The sequence below is a fragment of the Pygocentrus nattereri genome, chromosome 3, assembly GCF_015220715.1.
Source record: "Pygocentrus nattereri isolate fPygNat1 chromosome 3, fPygNat1.pri, whole genome shotgun sequence".
In the NCBI taxonomy this organism is placed as follows: domain Eukaryota; kingdom Metazoa; phylum Chordata; class Actinopteri; order Characiformes; family Serrasalmidae; genus Pygocentrus; species Pygocentrus nattereri.
In genome coordinates this window covers 47,022,169-47,043,272 of record NC_051213.1, presented here as the reverse complement: position 1 = coordinate 47,043,272, position 21,104 = coordinate 47,022,169, and the positions used below count along the sequence as shown (strand labels likewise).

Sequence of the window (21,104 nt, the reverse complement as noted above, 5' to 3'; positions counted from 1 at the left end):
ATCACTTATATCGAAAGATTTACTCGGAGTAGCTTTAACCGGGTAACACCGGTTAATATTTTATAGCGCATCTCTTTCATTTTGTTATTGAACACATATCTGTAAGGAGTTAAACATGCTGTCTGGCTAACTGCTGCTGATTTTTGTTCATCTACCCTCAGAGAAACTACACGCAGACGGCAGGAACAAGTGCAGAAAGAAAGGAATTTGCAGCTGCCTAAAATGCAGGAAGGTGCCCATTTCCAGAATAAGTACTCCAATCTAGTAGCTAAATTGGAGACACACCAGAATGCACCTTCTCTTACTTCCAGTATTGCATCATATCTACCGCATCTTTGACATATTCCCCACCAAAGGCTCTCTGTCAGAAAAGTGACGACCACGGCAGAAAATCTACCATTTATTCTCTGTAAAATGTACTGTAATGTATTGATTCCTTCATTTAACAAAGTAGATCCGTAAATACATTTGTACCTTTTTAAGTTAGAGCTACACATATACAATAGAGATACAGTTTCAGTAAAAAGTGCTTTGTGATTATATTAGACATGTAAACTCAAAATTACTGCATCAAAATCAATTTTTAGTCTTTAGAATCATTATCACTCAATCTCTGTGTGGTTCCCACAATGTATAAGGAATAAAATAAAAGAATGTTGACTAAACGTGCATGTGATTCATATTTGATAGCTAGTAATAAATAAAAGAAATATAGTATGGCATCAGTTAAAGGAGGAATTCCACAGAATATTTTTGAAATATCCGCATCATTATACCAAGTTTTAAGATGCAAAGTCTATTTAAGATGTAAAGGAAGTCATTCAGAATGGCTCAAAATGAAGCGTTCAGCGCTGGCGTCACTGTGATTCAGAATGGTGGCGATAGGAACCAGACGCCTGAAGAGTTTCAGCTCCCTCATGGAAAAGTTATTAAAGAAAGACGTGTGCAGGATCGTTTTCCAATAGTTTTGAGAAGGTTTTTGGCGTAAAGCATATATTTTTAATGCATTCAGGGTGGAGGGTACGTGCAAAGCCCTGTGTGGCAAAATAGTCCCCAGAAACTTTTTCTTTCTTCATATTTACCACTATTGTATCAGCAACACGGCATATAAACACTCATATGACGTGTCGGTTCACTGGTGGTTTTGTATAGTAAATTCATGTATTTGTGTATTTTGCTGTATTTGTGCTGTAGATGATGTAACCCCTGGTTCCTATCAACACCACCATTGTAAAGCAATCTTGAGTCATTAAGTTCTTCACAATGAACCAAACCACTCTGGATAACACTGTTTACATCTCGCTGGTTGAATTCTATGGAATGTTTGAGAAATTGGAGATGTTCCCCTTTGACTGTGTCATCAGTCTGTGGCCCGGGGGTCAATACACTTGTTCAGATGTTATCAGCAGTTTTGTGCTATAAGACCTGAAGAAACATGCAGATCTGGTCTTTGTTTAGCTTTTTTATCAATGGGACAAACATGACACCCTGTGAATGTAAACAAAGCGAAAGCGAGCAGTTCGTCTTGTCTCGTTGGTGGTCACGGTGCATTAGCGCTCTCTGCTGATGGAGGTACCAGCAGGACGGTTAGAACATTGATCCATTTTGCTAAACACGGAGGCATGACGTTCCGGAGACTTGCCCCGTGGTCTCGGCATGACTTCCAGGTATGTAGCAGCGGTGAGATTTGTCTGGAAACCACCTCATCATCATCATCATGTCAGAGGAAAAAACAACCAAATGTGCTGAAATGTTTAGTATCAATGAGCACGCAGAAGGCGTCTCTGGACAAATGACACGTTTTGTTGATTTTCTAAGAGAAAAGAAGTGAACGCCTCCTCTACAGAGAACACGTCTCGGGACATTTTTATCCACAATTACTTTTAATTTCCTGAATTCAACACATAAAATGTGGTCTGAGCAAAAGTTACAGCATGTTATTGTTATATGTTTATATAATATGTTTAATTCATATTTATCTTTTGTTTCAGAGACAGAAAAGTTGAGAACTACGACCTAAACAACAGCTTAACACTCTGGACAGGTTGCCAGTCCATTGCAGGGCAGACAGACAGACATACATATTCTCACACACACACACACACAGACACACACACACACACACACACATAGGGGCAATTTAGTATCTCCAGTTAGCCCAACTGCATGCCTTAGGACTGTGGTAGGAAACCCCCGCAGACACAGGGAGAACCTGTAAACTCCACACAGAAAGTTCCCAGGTCGCCCGGCCGGGGACTCGAACCCAGGCCACCACAGTGTGTAACACTGAACCTAAAAGTATCGGCAGATAGGAATAAGAGAATGAATGTTCATGCAACCCATTTTTATACCAGCCCACTCGCGAGTAAACAAGTCAGGGGAGGCATTAAATAGACAAAGCTGCTTGTGCGCTGTTGTCACAGGTCTTTTGTTTACTGTTATATTGCTCGTCGTTTAAAAACTAAGTGCCCTCACTGGCCCACTCCGGACCTCTGGCTCTCTCTCAGGAAAGGTCTGAGGACCACCAGAGGCCCATTACATTGAGAAACCCAGCTGCAGAGGATGTGTTCACTTATTTTCACTTGGAAAAATCAACAAAATGTAATTTGACGGGGGGTTGTTCGAACATTTGCATACGATTGTATACAGGGTCTGTCAAAGGTTTGGGGCACCTGTTCTTCTCCTGAAATGGAGTTTTGTTGGAGGGACTTTTTAAGTAAGTTACCAAAAATATCAAACATTATTCAATACTGAGCTTCACGTTCACCAGCGCTTCCCAGAGCAGGTTTTAAGTAGTGATTAGACCATTTTCTTTTCCAAACTAGAGTTAAAACCAAATATTGAAACATTTTTGGCCCAAAGGTGGTGGACACAGCTGAAAGCTTTGAGTGCTGGTAAGTGACGACATCACAACAAGAGGATAAAATGATCTGGCTGTTTTTCTCCAAATCATCTCGATGAGGCTTTAATATGTCACGTTATTGCAAATTGACAAAAAACATTGTGTGAAAACTTATCTTGATGTCACAAACACCAACACATTAACATATATCTATATGCCTAAAGCAGTTTAGCTCCACCCACTCACACTGAAGCTATAAGGAGTGTTTCATACTGGACTGTTTTTTTTTTTGTTTTTTTTTTTATAGCTCATTTACATACATCAATCTTCAAGGCACCGAAACAAAAAACAGCCTGTTTAATTCTAACCACTAAAGACAGTTCGGGGACAGTGGTCTTGTCAAAAAGGCTGTGTTGGCACAGACGTTGTAATTGGAGCTCAATGACGACGATAAAAAAAAAAAAACAAGAGAAATGTCAGGTATGAAGAACTAGGTGTCCCCAAACATTTGACCAGCAGTAGCACATAAATCAAAGTTCAAAGAATAAAGCATGAAAGTATCATTTTAAACACCCAGCATGTCCATCACGCTCGAACAGTTCATAGGTCAGTCCAAAGGGCTCACAGTGGCGGTCAGGCGCAGAACAGTCCCATCAGTTTCACAGCTGCAGAGCCAACAGAGTGAGAGCGAGTAGATGGAAAGCAGCCATCAGCGCACTGGGCTGAAGAGGAGACGCTGCGCTATAATCTGCGAAAACAGAAACAACGGAGTGAATTAGGCCTCCAGCTGGTGTGTCGTTACATTAGCCTTAAAGTAAAAACAAGTTTAGGAACGAAATCTGATTTACTCGGTTTACACCAAGCAGAGGCAGTCGGTCAAGATGGGTGTGGTGTGTGAAGTACTTCTTTGGTTTTGGACCAAAAGAGCTATGAGACTAACAGTTAAAAACTGGCTCATTTGAACATTTTATATGTTATGTTTGATTTTTTTCTTTATTCTTTATAAGACTTTAGGGTCTTTATACATTGATTGGAACCAAAACCTGCAGGCGCACCGGCCTTTGTGGATAAGACTAGCGAGCCATGCTCTAGACCCCATGTGTCAAATGCAAGTCCAGATCAGGCCGGTCACACAATCCTATCTGGCCCGCAAATGTGTTTTAATTTTCTATTAATATGAGCCCTTTTCACAATGCACTGCACTACAGCCCCCAGCATGCACTGCAACATAATGTGCTCCAACTCTCCTACCCCAACAACAGTCGACGGGACTGCGGTTACACCTCAGTTCTACACGGTTTTACACAGTTGCCTACCAGTCGTATCACCAGCCATCAACAGCCAACTGCAGGTCAGCTAATATAAGCATTTAATGCCAGCTTAGCAGCCTGAGTATCAATAAACTGGCAGCAAAGAAGGGATGCCGGGTGTCTAGTTCAAGCAAATGGGTAGGTTTTCATGTAATATTTCAAGATTCTTGTAATATTTCACGTAATATTTCAAGATTTACAACAAGCGTCTATATTTTACTGTTGTACTGTTTGAAGTTTTTGCATATTTTGAATAAACAAAACATAACATCGCCCTTTTAGTGGTTGAGTTTTAGTGGTTTTTATGTGTAAAGATTAGGAAAACCCCTGATAGTGGTGGTGTATCTTGAAGGTTAGAGGACAGATAGTTGACGTTACTGCTTGGAAGCTGAATATCATTTCTGTATTTATTAGACTTCATATCAGTTGCTATACCAGCAGTCTGGATGTCTGTGAGGGGATTTCCAATGGTTGTTTGACCTACGATTATCTGTAGAAATGGACAAATAGCTAAAAACAGTAAGGGCAGCCTTGAAGCCTGAATTTGTATCTATTTTCATTGATATAAATATATTTAAAGAATATAAACTATTCAAGGAAGTCTATTATACATGTTGCGGATGATCAAATGTTTTTGTTCATCGCTGTCTGAACAAAAAACTTGGTATCTTGGAAATAGTAGCAATATAGTAAGTCTTAACTTGTGATGGAACTTAAGGAAACCAGTTTATTCCCAAGCAATTTTTGGCCATTTTTATTGGTCTGTTAATCAGGAAATTTTAACACAGTGCAACAGCGACGATGTATTTGTGGTCATTTTTTCCCTAACTTTGGTTGTAAAACAATATTTCTATGTTTTTATTTTTATTTCATATTCTTGAATTGGTCTGCTCACCTGAGATAGTATAGCTACCCGAAAGTGTGACGTTGGTCAGGGGGTTTCTGGCCACACATGTGTAGCTGCTGCCCACTGGAGTCATAAGGGGGACAGCTATTGTGGGACCCTCTCCGACGCCATTATCGTTGTTGAAGATCCAGTGATAGACACTTGGAGGTTGAGACTTGGCTTCACAGGTTAGTATGATGTCCTTCGTAGCTGTGATCCTCAGGTCCACAGGCCCATCTGTCCAGCGAAAGAACAGGCGAGGTCAGGGTCAATGGGTTCAGTGGAATAGCTACTAATTGGAATAACTGGACTGTATGTTCATAATTCAGGCTAAAAAAACAACAACACTGTTTCGCTGAACGTAGCCAAGACGTATTTGCCTTTTAGTTTTGTGCCGGAGCTACAGCACTTTGTGAAAGTTTTAGGCATCTAAGCACATTTTTAAACAATGTACCTCAGCAGTGAGTTTATCACAATATACATATAAAGTCGTATTCATAATTCAAATAAACAGAAAAACAGAACAAAGTAACAAGAATTTCTCGGGTCCATATTTTTCCTGGACACCTTCACAGCCGCCACAGAGACTCGTTAATATCATCAATGACATCATGAGCTCAATTTACTGAGCACTGATTGGTCAAACCGTCGTTATTAATGAATATTCTATAAATTGTGTTTATTCAAATATTATCACTTTTCTCAGCAAATAAACACAAACTACACAAATAAATAGATTTTGAAAATGTGTCTTGGGTGCAGGCAGGATGGAGTGGGTGGGGACGGGTGTCAGGGCTGATGTGTGACAGAAGGATAGCAGCAAGAGTGAAAGGGAAGGTTTACAAGACAGTAGTGCGTCCTGCTATGATGGATGGTTTGGAGACTGTGGTTCTGTCTAAAAGACAGGAGGCTGAGCTGGAGGTGGCGGAGATGAAGATGCTGAGATTTTCGTTGGGAGTGACCAGGATGGACAAGATCAGAAATGAGCAGATCAGAGGGACAGGGAAGGTGGAGCAGTTTGGAGATAAAGCCAGAGAGGCCAGGTTGAGATGGTTTGGACATGTGTTGAGGAGGAATAGTGGATATATTGGGCAAAGAATGTTGGAGATGGAGCTGCCGGGCAGAAGGAGACGAGGTAGACCTCAGAGAAGGTTTATGGATGTAGTGAAGGTGGACATGGAGATGGTTGGTTTAAAAGTAGAGGAGGCAATGGATAGGGCAAGATGGAGGCAGATGATCCGCTATGGCGACCCCTAAAGGGGTCAACCAGAAATCACAAGCTAGAACGTCTTTTTGAGGTTCCTTGAATGAAAACTCTGGTTAAAATGACCATTTTGAAGTTGAGAGGAAGCACAAGGCCTTTGGGGTTGGATATTAGAAGACAGGCTGTTTGAAGCGTGTTTTCCCCTAATAGCTGGCTAATGCAGAATGAAGCTACATTGCTAATGTTACCACAAGGAAGCCCAATTTCACGTGTGCATTTATTAGCCTCAACAATAATGGCTATGCTAGCAGTTAGGATTCCATTATCTCTGTGGGGAACAGAAGATCCTCAGTGGTTGTAGTGGTTGGTTAGTGTAGTGGATAACACCTCTGCCTTCTACGCTGTAGACTAGGGTTCAATCCCCCACCAGGGTAAGCCCCCTACACTACACCAATAAGAGTCCTTGGGGAAGACTCCTAACACCACCTTTGCCTACTTGTGTAAAATGATCAAACTGTAAGTCACTCGGAATGAGAGTGTTGAATGAGAGCCAAAAATCTCCATTACTTCTTAGCTCAATTAGCCTCGTAGCTCCAGTGTGAAGCTAAATAAACACAATTGATGTCTTTTTTCACCCCACATGCCTCACAATGATAGAATGGGAGCTCACTTACAGTTAGCAGTCAGCATGTATGGTTTGCTAACGTGTTTTCCAACAATATTTGTGGCGGTACATTGATACGCTCCATCATCAGAGATCTGCAGAGGTAGGAAGTCTACAGTGGCGTTGTCCGCTGAAATGGTGACCGTGGGTGTTGGACTGAATGTCCCGTTGTCTTTTAGCCATGAGATGCTGTTGTAATCGCCAGTTATGTTACAGAAGAGCTGGAGACCTTTGGAGGCCAGAGGGATGGGCATGCTGGGGGTCACCGCCACTGAGGAGATGCCCACTGGAAAGAAAAGAAGACGGATTAGACCTCACAAGGCTGGGTGTCTGACTGAAACTGACTATAATCTCACAAAAAGGTAATAAAAACAGAACACCGTCATTCCCTGGACATCCCTGGACTGTATTAGTGATGTATCGCTTTCTTTGTGTCCTTTGAGGTCTCTTGGGTGACACTGTGGGGGTCCCGATTATTGAAGAACAGGCTAACAAAGTGTGCACAGAAACAGATGGACTACAGTCTGTAACTGTGGAACTACAGAGTGCTCCTATATGGTCAGTGGAGCTGATCAAATGGACAGTGAATGTACAAACATGGAGGTGTACTTGAATGAAGTGGCCAGTCAGTGTATAGTTGACCAGTGACTGTGTCAGCAAAGTGAATGGAGTCCAGGCTTCACCTACCAATGACAGTCAAGTTCCACACAGCGCTGCCGTTGTTGCCTGTGATGTTATTGTGTGCGATGCAGGTGTATTCTCCGCTGCTGTTTAACGAGAGAGGTCCAGTCTCGTATACGGCGCCCTCCGCCACCCGGGAGCCGTTGAAGTACCAGCTGTAGCCACTGGGAGGGTGCGAGGAGGCCGAGCAGTTTAGCGTTATGCTAGAATCTTTCTGTGCTATGGCTGGACCCGATATGGAAACGTTCCATGGGCCATCTAGGAGGTGCAGAGATAAAGGGATGCATTCAGTATTAACACTCGTTTCTACTGTATAAACATTTAATTCACTGATATTCAGCCACCAATAAAGCGATAAGGAAATTGTGGTGAATTTGATCTCAGAGCTGTGACGATATTCAGCACAACACAACACCAGAGTTCAGACCGTGCTCTGAACATTTGGTGGTAGTTTGAAAGAAGACTGATTGAGGGGGACCCTGGGCTGGAGTTCTGGGCAGCTTCTGTTGTAGGTAGAAGGCCATACCCCTCACCCCGGTCAACCATCAAACCATCATTATTAACCACATGGTTGTGCACTAATTGTAAGATTATTTGGCTTATTTCTAAACATTTTCTTCCTATTTTAAGTGATTTTATTATGTAAAATCATCTCACTGTACTGGCAGATCATTTAGCTGATTTCTCAAAACAAGCTAAATTATCTGCCAATATAGTGAGACGACTTTACATAGTAAAATGACTTAAAACAAGTAGAAAAGTTTGGAAATAAGTTAATTAATCTTAAAATAAGCTTCCAATAATCTGAACAGGAGAAATATTAGATATATAGACTAGATGTAAGTTGTACTATGTACTATTTCTTGAAGTGTACCTGGATTTGACGAGCTACAACACCAGTTCAGCTCAGTGGTGTAGCATTTTAAGTTCCTTCTGCACCAACAGAATCTACGTCAACTAATGTTTTTAATGATATAATCATATGACCATGTGTTGAGCTGCTAGCGAGCAATGATGGGTGAAAGGAGAGGGGTCAGTACCCCCTGCTGTGAACATCTCTCCACCCAAGAAGGCAGCGGCAAGATAAAACAGCACAACAACGATGCAAAAGTAATGCTTTTAAACACAAAAAAACCCTTTTTTTGTTGGATGAACATGGACGGGTCAATTACAGATAAGGAAGAGGTTCTCTTTGAGACAAATTGTTGAAAATTGCTTTTCATTCACGTCTTTGTTACTCACAGTTGACCGCTAGCGTGTAGGCCATGCTGGTCTTGTTGCTCACAATGTTGCTGGCTACACACTGGTACTTTCCATCGTCAGCGAGACCCAGCTGGCTGAATGAGAGTGTCTTGTTTTGGTTGGAGAGAGAGATTTTGCTGTCAGAATAGAGGTACAAGCTGTCCTTCATCCAGTAAACGGAGTCCACAGGCCCCATGACCTCACAGGTCAGCATGAAGGACATGTTGAATATGGGCACGTCATTAACAGCCTTCGCTTCAGCAGCTGACACTGCGTCTAAATCGAGAAAATGGAGATATGGACGTTTTCACTGGTCACAGTAAACATGACCTTCGAGTAGGACATACAGATAAACAGCTGGAATAAATGTGTTTTGGCAATTAAAAGGGAATTCTGTTTATTTTATTTCGTATAATTAAATTATTAAGATTTAACCTTTTTAGCTCATTGGGACTGTTGGTGGTTCCAAAATGTACTTGGTCATGTTCTTCATAACGTTCATATTTCATAAGCTCCATTCAGAAGCTGGGCGTCGTGTGAGGCTGTAGCTCTTCTCTCCAGTCTAATAGACGGTGATGTCATTTTAAACCCTTATAATAAAAGAAGCTGAACTTTGTTTTTCTACTGAAATTCGACCCGTTTTTCCCCAAATCTGGGCTCTAAACTATAAACAGACGCCGTCTCTTCAGTGATCTGCTCTGGAAACATCACTTTTAGAAAACAACACAAAGAGCGGCGGAGATTTTTGGCTTTCAGCTGTAAATTGTAAGCATATAGTGATGTGTGGAGATCATAAAACACGTTCTGTTGATTTGAGGGGAGGTTTTACAAGAAAAAAAACAAACATTTATTTTATGCAGTTACTGAATAATTCGCCTTACGATTTGGGCCTGAAAATAAAAAAAAAACGAAATACCTGGTCAATAAGAGGTCAAACAATGTCATTCGGAGTGGTTTGGGGTGAAATGCTCCGTTCTGGAGTCACTTACGAAGTCAGAATTGTTCGCAGTGGTGGTGATAGGAACCAGACGTCTGAAGAGTTTAACACCTCTTTAAAAGTTATTACATGAAATGGCTACCAATATGGCTGAGATATAGTTTTTTAGATAGTTTTGTGTAGGTTTTGGCTTAAAAGGTATCTTTAAAGCCCATAATGCCGGAGGGGTACCCAGGGGGTGAAAATAGTCCCCAAAGGAAACTTTTTTCACATTCAGAACTATTTGACGTGTAAAAACACAGGCAGGTGATGGCATGTAGATGTTAAGACCCCTGGTTCCTATCACCATCACTGTAAAGAAATCCGAGTCAGTAAGTTTCTCTACAGTGAACCCCTTCACATCAAACCGCTCTGGATGACTTTGTTTACATCTCCACTTCTAAATTATGCAAATATTTTGAAAAATTGATGGAATTCCAGTTTGTCAGTTTCATGCAAAACGTCCATTGTAGTGTAACAATGTCAATATTTTCTTGGCAGTAATAAGATAATAAATAATACAAATATTGTAATTATTCAAATACTTTGTTTCTGTTTACATTTTTACACCATATAAAAATGCATTTAAGGTTTAATCTGTCATCTCACCAATGATGCGGGTGGGTTTGGTGGCAGTAGCGTATCTCAGAGTGACCGTGTTGTGGGCAGTGCAGGCGTAGGTTCCTGTCTTGTTCTGAGAGGCGTTTAAAAGCTGTAAAGTTTGTCCAGTTTTATTAAGAGAAATGTCGTTGTAGGACCAGTAGAACAACGCTGGAGGACTGGAGTCAGCAGAGCAGGACAGAGTGATGTTTGATCCTGAAATATATCCCATCTTCTCTGGCAAGACTGTCATTGTGAGGTTGCTGGGACCATCTAAGGAGATATAAGGCCAGTTACATGCCCATGTCAAACAATGTCTGCTATCTGGAAATGAGTGATAATGAGGGAAGGCCTTATGTTAGGATCTTCATTTACACCGGCTGTGTTTACATGCAGATTTTTGTGAATAGATTCCAATTATAGGTTAAGACGGAAGTGTTTTTATCTCACTCTATTCAACAATCAGATCTGAAAACTGAAAATCTCAGTAATCAGTAATCAGATCTAAAATTATGCACATGTGTAGAGAACCACTTAGTGTAAACGTTACCATGACAACGAGCATCACGTGAGTCCAGTGAGAGTGAGATGAGCAGCAGTGAGCAGTGCTTGTGTTTTTACCTACTTTAAAATGACATCAGACTCAGGAAAACGTCCTTCACATGTACTTACTTAAGAAGGGCGAGAGGACAACGTCGTGTTCTGAGACACATAAGCTGGACGTCTGTCCCACCGCCATCTTTTAAAGATCAGAGCATAAACTTCATCTCCTCTGCAGGGCAGTTTCTGCTTCGTCATATTGAACATTAAACTCTTGCTATGATGCGACGCACATGCAGAACAGACTTAAACTTTCCGATAGGGAATGTAATCAGATGTAGGTGTTGACATGGATATTATTCTTCTACTTAACCAATTATTTACAGGGTCACCCACCTCGTTCATTTAGATAGAAATTGTATTCTGAATGGCCTCAATCAGACTAGTCTGTTCCGACTGAGGTGCATACAAGGACGTATTCTATTCCGATTGAGCTATTAGTCGGATTATTAACTGCATTTTTAGGCTGCATGTAAACATGGCTAGTGTTAATGTTATTGTCTGGCAAATGAAATAACCAAATTTACAGTTTGCCCAATTTCACCCCAAATATAGTCAATCACTCAAGCACATGAAGTTTGCCTTTTTATTTTTGCACTGGCTGTTTTGCTCAGGCAAATGTAGCTGATTAGCATAAATTAGCATTGTGCTAACCACACACTTGTCTAAACCCTGTTAAGTAATCTCAAAAAGACTTGCTTTAATGGTTTCCAATACTGTTATCCATAAAACCTGACAAAATTCAGGCTTTAAGACGGTGGCTACTACTGTTTTTAGCTATGCAATGTATGTTTGTCCATTTTTATAGATAACATTGTGTCTTTTATGTGTCAGAAACCACAAAAAAAAGGAATGCTAAAGAAGCAAGCTCAGACACCAAACATGTCTTGTCTATTTTAAAGAGAAAACTGTGTCATTTGTGCCAAACTGTTCATTTATTTAATACTTTTATCACAGACAGGAACAACAAAAACATGCTACTGCTTTAGTGTAGCGCCATACTCACAGCTGATGTTGAGGTAAATTGACCTGCTCGTCCCATTACTGATGTTGTTTGCCACAACGCAGGTGAAAGGACCCATGTCATATCTTGTCACGTTGCTAATAGTGAGCACACTTCCGTCATTACTGAGCTGAACGTTGACCCCTGCGGTGACCACAGAGCTGCCTTTATACCAGGAGAATGCCAGTGGTGTGCCGTAGGCCGAGCAGGTGAACAAGACGCTGTCATTAAACTCCACCAGATCTGTCTTACTCGCTGTCAGAGACACGTTAGTGATCGGCTCTGTGGATAAGAAAAGACATGGAACCGTTTTCAGGCTTAACGTGACACTTTGTAGAACCTATATGCTCATTTCAGGCAACTGAAACTGAAATGTAGAACTTGGGCATTATTTAGCATTGCTAACCTGTAGCAGGCCTGAGGGTTAAGAACCCTTAAGCTCATGAAAAACATAGACAAACGTTTCCACTCTGTTTTCTGACTGTTGCTCATGAAGTTCATGAAGCCAGTCTTGTTATAAAAATGATAACAGGACATCAGAGCCAGAATTACTCTTTTAGTACTTTTACTTTATACTTAAGTACATTTGAAGGTAAATACTTTAGTACTTTTACTCAAGTGGAGGTCTAAAGGGAGGAACTTCTACACTTACTGGAGTGATATTTTACCTTGGGTGTTTCTACTTTAACTTCAGTGCATGATTTTGTACTTCGTCCACCGCTGCTGATTGTTTTGGACAGCATAAAAAGTCCATATTTGCATTGCAGACATCTTGACATCAGTAAACCATTTTACATCAAACCACTCTGAATGACTTTGTTTACATTTCAAATATGGCTGGGCGATAGGGCAATATTGTAGATGGTTGCCAAGTAACTAGATGGCGATGCTTAAAAGGTAAGTAATTTCCGTGTTGGGAGAAATAATCTACCTTTGAACTGCGTGAAGAATAGTATTAAATAATGTTCACATAATGCGTCATTGTATGTCTCTGTTGAGTCACTGAGTGATTTATGAGGCCTTTATAAACCATCAAGCTACAGTAGAGTTAATTCCTCACTGTCTGCTGCATGAGTGTGATTTACTGCCTGAGGAAAAACTGCAGTATCTTCTGTACAGATGAAGTGTCTAAATAGTGAGTTCAGTTATGAAAGTTCTGAAAATATAACACTGCATCATTGTCAACATCATCTACATCTAGATTCCAGTGTGTCTCTGCTATATGGACGTCTGGAGAGGCCATGAGGTCGCTATAATTTTTTGGATGGTTATCTTGAGATCACAAGATAATTAAGTCATAATTTCAAGAAAACAGCTTTTGTTATCTCAAGATTCGAAGATAATTAAGTCATGAGCTCAAGACGACAACTTTTGTTATCTCAAGATTCGAAGATAATTAAGTCATGAGCTCAAGACGACAACTTTTGTTTTCTCAAGATTACAACTTAATCGTCTTGGGATCTTGAGATAACTTTTGTTGTCTCGAGACCACAAGATACTTAAGTCATGATCTCGAGATGACAACTTCTGTTGTCTCAGGATCACAGGATAATTAAGCTGTGATCTCAAGAAGAGCAATTCAGAGGATTATAACTACCTTATGGCCTCTGGCATCCGTAGCTATAACCTCAGAAAACACCTCATTTTTAATGTTACCCGATGGGCAGGGTTTTGGAAATCAGTGTGAAGTTTCTCCAGCAGGGAGTGATATTAGCATGCAAGTTAATGTGAACCTACACCAGAAGGAGCTAACGAATGCACATTTGCAGTAAAATCTATTAAAATGACAGTTGAGATACTATATTTATATATATGTATATATTATGATATTGGGTTACTCATATTTTACATTATTAAATAGGTGATTTTCATTAAAACAGATTTTTAAAAAGCACGTAAGCTAAAAATAGGATAGAACATTGGTCTAAGCTGTATGTACTGGTTTAAATTTAGTACATTTACGGCATTTGGCAGACACTCTTATCCAGAGCGACTTACAGTTTGATCATTTTAAACAGGTAGGCGAAGGTGGTGTTAGGAGTCTTGCCCAAGGACTCTTATTGGTGTAGTGTAGGGGGCTTACCCAGGAGGGGATTGAACCCCAGTCTACAAGGCAGAGCTGTTACCCACTACACTAACCTCAGTAGTTCAAAAGCAAATGTGTTTTTTAACAGCACATGTTTTTAGGGCAAAAATTAAGACCCAGTTTTAAAGCTACTATATCTCAGAAACTAGTCAAGATACTAGCATCATTTTCATACAATATTAAGCGAATCTACGTCTTTTCTTTTATGAAAATGTGGCGATCCTAACCTCTGTAATCGTTCATTGTTTTAGTGAAATCAGTGAAAGGGTTTTGGTGGTTCGTCCATGTGAATGTGTTTGTGAACTCACCCTGGACGGACAGCGTGATCTCCGCTCGTACTTTGGGAGTCACGCCTTGCAGCACATAGAGGCCTGAGTCGTTGGTTTGTACTGAGTGTAAGGAGAGCTGCAGCGTTAAGGAGTCGAAGGAGACTCGGCCTGCGTACACATCTCCCAGGATGAAATTGCCAGGGTACCAGAAGGCCAGGATGGAGCTTTGAAACAGCCAGGTTCCAGCGCTGATGGATATCGCGGGATTCACACTCAAAGTGATGTTTCCACCGGCAGCCACGGGATTTGCAGAGGGAACCAGGGCCACAGTGGACACGCCTAAGAGAAAGGTGAGGAAAACACATCACTTTCAAAATCTCTTTATTTGTTTGTGTTTATTTGCTGAGAAAAGTGTTAATATTTGAATAAACAAAATGTATAGAATATGAATTAATAATGATTTATATTATCATATATATATATATATATATATATATATATATATATATGATAAATACTGATTTTGTGGATGTGGATTTGTTTACCCATCTCCAAGCCGCTCCTCGAGGAAGCCCAGTATTATATGTAGTTAAAAAGCAGCTCCTGGTTTGACCAATCAGTGCTCAGTAAATTGAGCTCATGATGTCATTGATGATATTAACGAGTCTCTGTGGCGGCTGTGAAGGTGTCCAGGAAAAACATGGACCCAAGAAATTCTTATTACTTTTTACTGTTTTTCTGTTTATTTGAATTATGAATACGAGTTTATTCTAATGTATATCGTGATAAACTCACTGCTGAGGTCAACTGGTTAAAAATTTGCTTAGATGCCCAAAACCTTCACCCAGTGCTAGGCAAGGCAAGGCAAGGCAAGTTTATTTATAAAGCGCCTTTCATACACAACGGTCATTCAAAGTGCTTTACAAATGAAAAAATACAGAAAAATATAATTCATGTAAATAAAATAAAATGTATGTAAATTAAAACATTTTAAAAACGATTTAAAAGAAGTTAATCAAATTTAAAAGAAGGAGATAAAAAAATTGAATAAAAATAAGAAACATGATTAAAACAATAGATATAAAAGAAGCTAAATGAATGAGGATAAGAGTGCCGTTACAGGATAAAAGTGGATTAAACTGAGCTAAAGGCTCAAACATGAAGGTTTTCATTCTGGATTTAAAAGTGTCGAGTGTTGGGGCTCTTCTAATGCTCTCTGTCAACTGGTTCCATTTCAGAGCAGCGTAGTAGCTAAATGGCGCCTCTCCGTGTTTAGTTTTTACCTTAGGCTGCACTAACTGACCAGTTCCTGATGATCTGAGAGTTCTGCCCGGCTCATATTGCTGGAGCACATCTAATAAATATACTGGTCCTGCACCATTAAGACATTTATAGACCATAGTCCTGTAACATAGTGGTATCCAGTGTAGGGATTTGAGGATAGGAGTGATGTGCTCCCTTCTTTTACTCCTAGTAAGAACTCTGGCAGCTGCGTTTTGAATCAGCTGAAGCTGTTTGTCTTTTTTGGGAGTGCAGTTAGGAGCCCATTACAGTAATCAATCCTACTAGAAACAAAGGCGTGGATGAGTTTCTCCAGGTCTGCTTTAGCCAGAAAATCTCTGATTTTGTTGATGTTTTTGAGGTGATAGAAAGCTGATTTGGTGACAGCTTTGACATGACTGTTAAAAGTGAGATCAGAGTCCATTTGTACACCAAGGTTACGTACTAGTTCTTTAGATTTTAGGCCTCTTGAATCTAGATAGGCAGCTAGTCTGTGTCTTTCATTGCTATTCCCAAATAAAATAATCTCTGTTTTATCTTTATTCAACTGCAGAAAGTTGTGTTTCATCCATTTGTTTATGTGCTCAAGGCATTTGCACAGTGAGTCTAGGGGACCGTAGTCATTTGGGCAGAAAGCCATGTAGATCTGAGTGTCATCTGCATAGCTGTGGTAAGATATCCCATAAGTATGCATGATTTCACCTAGAGGAATCATATATAAATTAAATAAGAGTGGCCCAAGAATTGAACCCTGGGGTACACCACAGGTCACTGGCACAGTCTCAGAAACATTACCTTCCATTTCCACAAAGAAGTTCCTTCCTTGAAGGTATGAACTGAACCATTTTAGGACAGTTCCTGAGAGTCCAACCCAGTTCTCAAATCTATGAGAATTTTGTGGTCAATGGTGTCAAAGGCAGCGCTGAGATCGAGCAGTAGTAGAACAGACATGTTTCCTGAGTCTGTATTTAGGCGAATGTCATTGATAACCTTAATTAGTGCAGTCTCAGTACTATGATTAGGTTGGAAGCCTGACTGAAATTTGTCTAGACAGCTATTTGTGGACAGAAAGTGCATAATTTGAAGACAATTTTTTCTATTATTTTTCCAATGAATGGTAGATTAGAAATTGGTCTCTAATTATTTAACAGTGCTGTATCTTAGTGGGCTGTAATATCTAATCTCCTCAAAAATATCTCCTATGAAGTAAAGGATGCTCTCTAACTTTTGCACAGTACTGTATGTGTTAGGCCTAAAGATGAATAAAGAACTGCTCTCTAATCAATAATTCTAATATTTGTCATTTCAAAACAGATGGAAAACACCTATAGAAGACTTTCCCCATCCAGAATCATAAATATCCTGCGTCTCCTGAACATCTGTAAAACCTTCCCTCCCTGTAGAGACACCACTGTTCTAAATATAGTCCATAATTCCGAAATTCCCAGATATTTACATGTGATTTAGTGATTTGCAAGAAGCTATTCTGACCTTGTTTCAACATGCACGATTCAAAACATGTCAAATAAAGTAGAATCCTGCAATAATATAATGCATTATAATGTATAATGTACAATTACTGAAGCCTATTGGAATATAAGGATCATAAATACCTGTTATGTAGATTATGAGGACAGAAATGAAGCAGGAGACAAATTTACATTCCATTCTGGAAATCCTGTTCGCGAAACAGCCCTCCTTCTTCACGCTCCGGCAGTGGAGTTGAAAATGAGCGATATAGTCATCAGTTTCTCTGCTTTCTAGCTGCAAATATTTGCACAGCTATTACAATGGAATTCTGCTCAATGATGCATGGCCAAGGGTGACCACTCCTTCACCTACACCCACCTCGCCCCAACCGCACACATGCAGGTTGAGTACCGAAGGGTGTGTAGGCCCTGCCTTACTGGTAGTTGCGCTGGTGCAAGACCTTTAGCAGCCAGTGCTTTTAATGCTACTATTTATTGAGCTCTTCACCAATCACAGTCAAGGCATCTGGGACTATTTGAATGGCTTTGCATTGGAACAGGACAAGGTCATCTATCAATACAAAGAGTCATCAGAAAAGGATACTGAATATTTTCTTTTTTGCCCTCGCTATTAAACCCCCTGTCCATCTTCTGTTATCTGTAGCTTTTGTGGTGTGCTTATAATGAACTCCCAGGGAAATAATGATTTTGGTCTTTTTCTGTTGGATTTTTGAAAATCACTTTTTTCTTCAGTTTGATTGGAATTTGTTGGGACTAACTTTGGTTACCCCATGCTGTATAGCTGTATTTAGTGGTTTAACCCCACCCCCCCCCCCCCCCCCCCCCCCATTTCAAAACGCCAATTATGGTAACATACTGTATAAATAACAACTTTGTAATCTGTGGTGAGAGTAGAGAGCAGGTGGAAGAGAATCTGGAGAGGTGGAGGTTTGCACTGGAGAGGAGAGGAATGAAGGTCAGTAGAGACAAGACAGAATACATGTGTGTGAATGAGAGGGAGGCAGGTGGAAAGGTGAAGATACAAGGAGTAGAGGACGTACAGGTGGATGACTTCAAATATCTTGGGTCAACCATCCAGAGCAATGGACAGTGCAAAAAAGTGGTGAGGAAGAGGGTGTAGGCAGGATGGAGTGGGTGGAGACGGGTGTCAGGGCTGATGTGTGACAGAAGGATAGCAGCAAGAGTGAAAGGGAAGGTTTACAAGACAGTAGTGCTCCTGCTATGATGTATGGTTTGGAGACTGTGGCTCTGTCTAAAAGACAGGAGGCTGAGCTGGAGGTGGCGGAGATGAAGATGCTGAGATTTTCGTTGGGAATGACAAGGCTGGACAAGATTAGAAATGAGCAGATCAGAGGGACAGTGAAGGTGGAGCAGTTTGGAGAGGCCAGGTTGAGATGGTTTGGACATGTGTTGAGGAGGAATAGTAGATATATTGGGCAAATAATGTTGGAGATGGAGCTGCCGGGTAGAAGGAGAAGAGGTAGACCTCAGAGAAGGTTTATGGATGTAGTAAAGGTGGACATGGAGATGGTTGGTGTAAAGGTAGAGGAGGCAGTAGATAGGGCAAGATGGAGGCAGATGATCCGCTGTGGCGACCCCTAAAGGGAGCAGCCGAAAGAAGAAGAAAGAAGACTGTATAAATAAAAATAATATGGGGCCACCACTTAGTAAGGCATGGGACTGAGATTCTGATGCATGGCCATGACTTAGTAAGGCATCTAAATCGTGGCCATGCATCAGAATCTCATTCCCACGCCTTACTAAGAACATGGCCTTAGTTATCTTGTTCTCATGCCTTACTAAGTGGAGCCAAATATTATTTTCATTTATATAGGATGTCACCGGCAGGGCTCTGTAGGAATGAGCTGAACAGTGGCTCAAAAATCAATGTCTGTGAAAACCAATATTAAGAAGCAAAACAACTAAATTTAAAGCCCCAGTCATGCTGGTTTTAATAGTAAAGATATGCTGGGTTTACAAGTTTTTTATTCAAGAACTATACAGAGGGAAACGCGAGTAGCTGAGGTTTACATATTGCTAACTGTGATCGGCCGATCTGTCATCACCTGAGCCTTAAATAGGATAATCATTTCATGATTTAGATGTCTTGAGTGAATATTTGCAAAAAACAATAGTTTATCTGTTTGAACAGAATATCTTGTCTTTGTAGTGTATTCTATTGAACATAAGTTGAAAAGATTTTGCAAATCATTGTATTCTGTTTTTATTTATGTTTTACACAACATCCCAACTTCATTGGAATTGGGGTTGTAGTTGGGACAGTATCTGAAATGCTAATCAAAAGCAATACCAAGACAGAGCCTGACTTTTGAACTTTACACTGGTAACAGTCTGAATGGTCCTTTTGTGATTTGGCCTGGAGAATACAATGTCAATTATTACCATAAATGTAATACAAAATACACTCAATGCACACTCAAGCCACAATACACTACTTTTCCACTGTCCATTTCAGATAAGCCCAGAGAAGCCCAGAGAAGTCAGCAGCGTTTCTGAATGTGACTTCCACTATGCCTAATTCAGTCTTAATTCACAACAATGAATAGTGCTTGTTTACAATAGTTTGTCAAAGAATTTCTGAGCTCATGCAGAGATGCCCATCACAAAAGAAAGAAAATGGTTCTATATAGAACCACGATTCCTCATTTGACCCTTTGCATGATTGAAGGGTTCTTTGCATGATGAAATGGTTCTTCAGATTGATGGAGAATGTGCTGTATATGGTTCCATATAGAAATTTTTTTGAAAAGGGTTCCATACAGCACCAAAAATGGGTTCTTCTATTGTAACAAGCTTGACATCGTAACGATAGAAGGACCCTTTTTGGTGCCTTTTCTGAAAGGTTTATATATGGAACCGTCTACAGCACATTCTGAAGAACCCTTTCACAATGCAAAGAACCATCTAATCATGCAAATGCTTCTTTCAGTGTTTAGAGTTTTATATAGAACCACTTTCTTTACTAAAGAACTCTTGAAGAACCATCTCCATTTGTTTTTTGAACATGAAATGAACATGAAAATTGTGAAATGTGGACGACATCTACACTTTAAGCAAAGTTCTTGACGCCTCAACCTCAACAGCTCTGAATGTCATCATGACTGACCATGTAAACACCTGTAGTCAAGTGCCGTACAATCTAATCAGCTGCGTATTTACACAGTCCTGTGTTTGACATGGTTTTACAGGCTTCTGTGTGAGATCACGAAGTACGTACGTGAGTTATGAATGTACAAACTGCGAACATCAGAAAAGATCTCCCATCTGGAGAAATGAGTATAATACACAGAGCAGATGGTCAGATCTGTGGAAATGGTCAAATAATACCAATATTTGCACCAGATAAGATTTAAGAAGTCGAGTTTCTTTACCCTAGAAATCTAAAACCACCTTAGTCTCTTTCAGGGCTGTTTCTTGAGGACCTCCTTGCACTCCAGTCAAATTTATTTGTATGCAAGAATGAAAATGGATTGGCACTTAAGTTTACAGTAATTAATTAACAGTAAATTAACAGTAATTAATGATATACATGGGATTCTTTAAACAGTGAAGTTGTCTCTACACTGTAAACTATTGCCAGTATTTACTCCACCTTTTCACAGTAAAATACTGTATTCATACTTTTATTGTGAAATCAACTCTTTTTCTGTAACGAGGTTGATGTTGAGTTGTACCATACAGCATTATGGGATATGACATGATGTAACTGAGAGTAAAAAAAAGAGGTTTGTAAACATTTAAAATAAAAGTGTAAACATTTTAATAAAAAAATTTGATTCTGACCATTCAGGTTTTAATGTTTTGAAAGCTTTTAAAGTTTTGCGTTTTAAAAAAAATGAATTTACTGATATACTGAGGTGGTCAAAGAGCATTATTATTAAAACAGATGTTTTACCTTAATTTCAAATAAACAATAAACTAAACGAAACATCATTCGACCAGGGGGCGC

General features: G+C 40.0%; 1 protein-coding gene across 1 annotated transcript; it reads right to left on the bottom strand.

Moving 5' to 3' along the window:
• Positions 1-2,921: 2,921 nt before the first annotated feature.
• On the bottom strand, positions 2,922-17,387 carry ceacam1 (CEA cell adhesion molecule 1). Its single transcript, XM_017706006.2, has 9 exons — positions 17,258-17,387; positions 14,403-14,702; positions 12,012-12,290; positions 10,415-10,678; positions 8,830-9,105; positions 7,594-7,845; positions 6,917-7,192; positions 5,048-5,275; positions 2,922-3,590 (listed from the first exon to the last, which is right to left on the bottom strand). Exons 1-9 carry the CDS (start codon positions 17,310-17,312, stop codon positions 3,502-3,504), a joined length of 2,019 nt encoding a protein of 672 aa, XP_017561495.1. The 5' UTR covers positions 17,313-17,387; the 3' UTR covers positions 2,922-3,501.
• Between the last annotated feature and the right edge of the window lie 3,717 nt (positions 17,388-21,104).

Coding starts and splice junctions, on each gene's coding strand:
- ceacam1 (XM_017706006.2), bottom strand. CDS start 17,312: ATGGAATGTAAATTTGTCTCCTGCTTCATTTCTGTCCTCATAATCTAC. Junction 10,679..12,011: donor AATTTACCTCAACATCAGCT/GTGAGTATGGCG, acceptor ATATCTCCTTAG/ATGGTCCCAGCAACCTCACA. Junction 7,846..8,829: donor CTACACGCTAGCGGTCAACT/GTGAGTAACAAA, acceptor TGCACCTCCTAG/ATGGCCCATGGAACGTTTCC.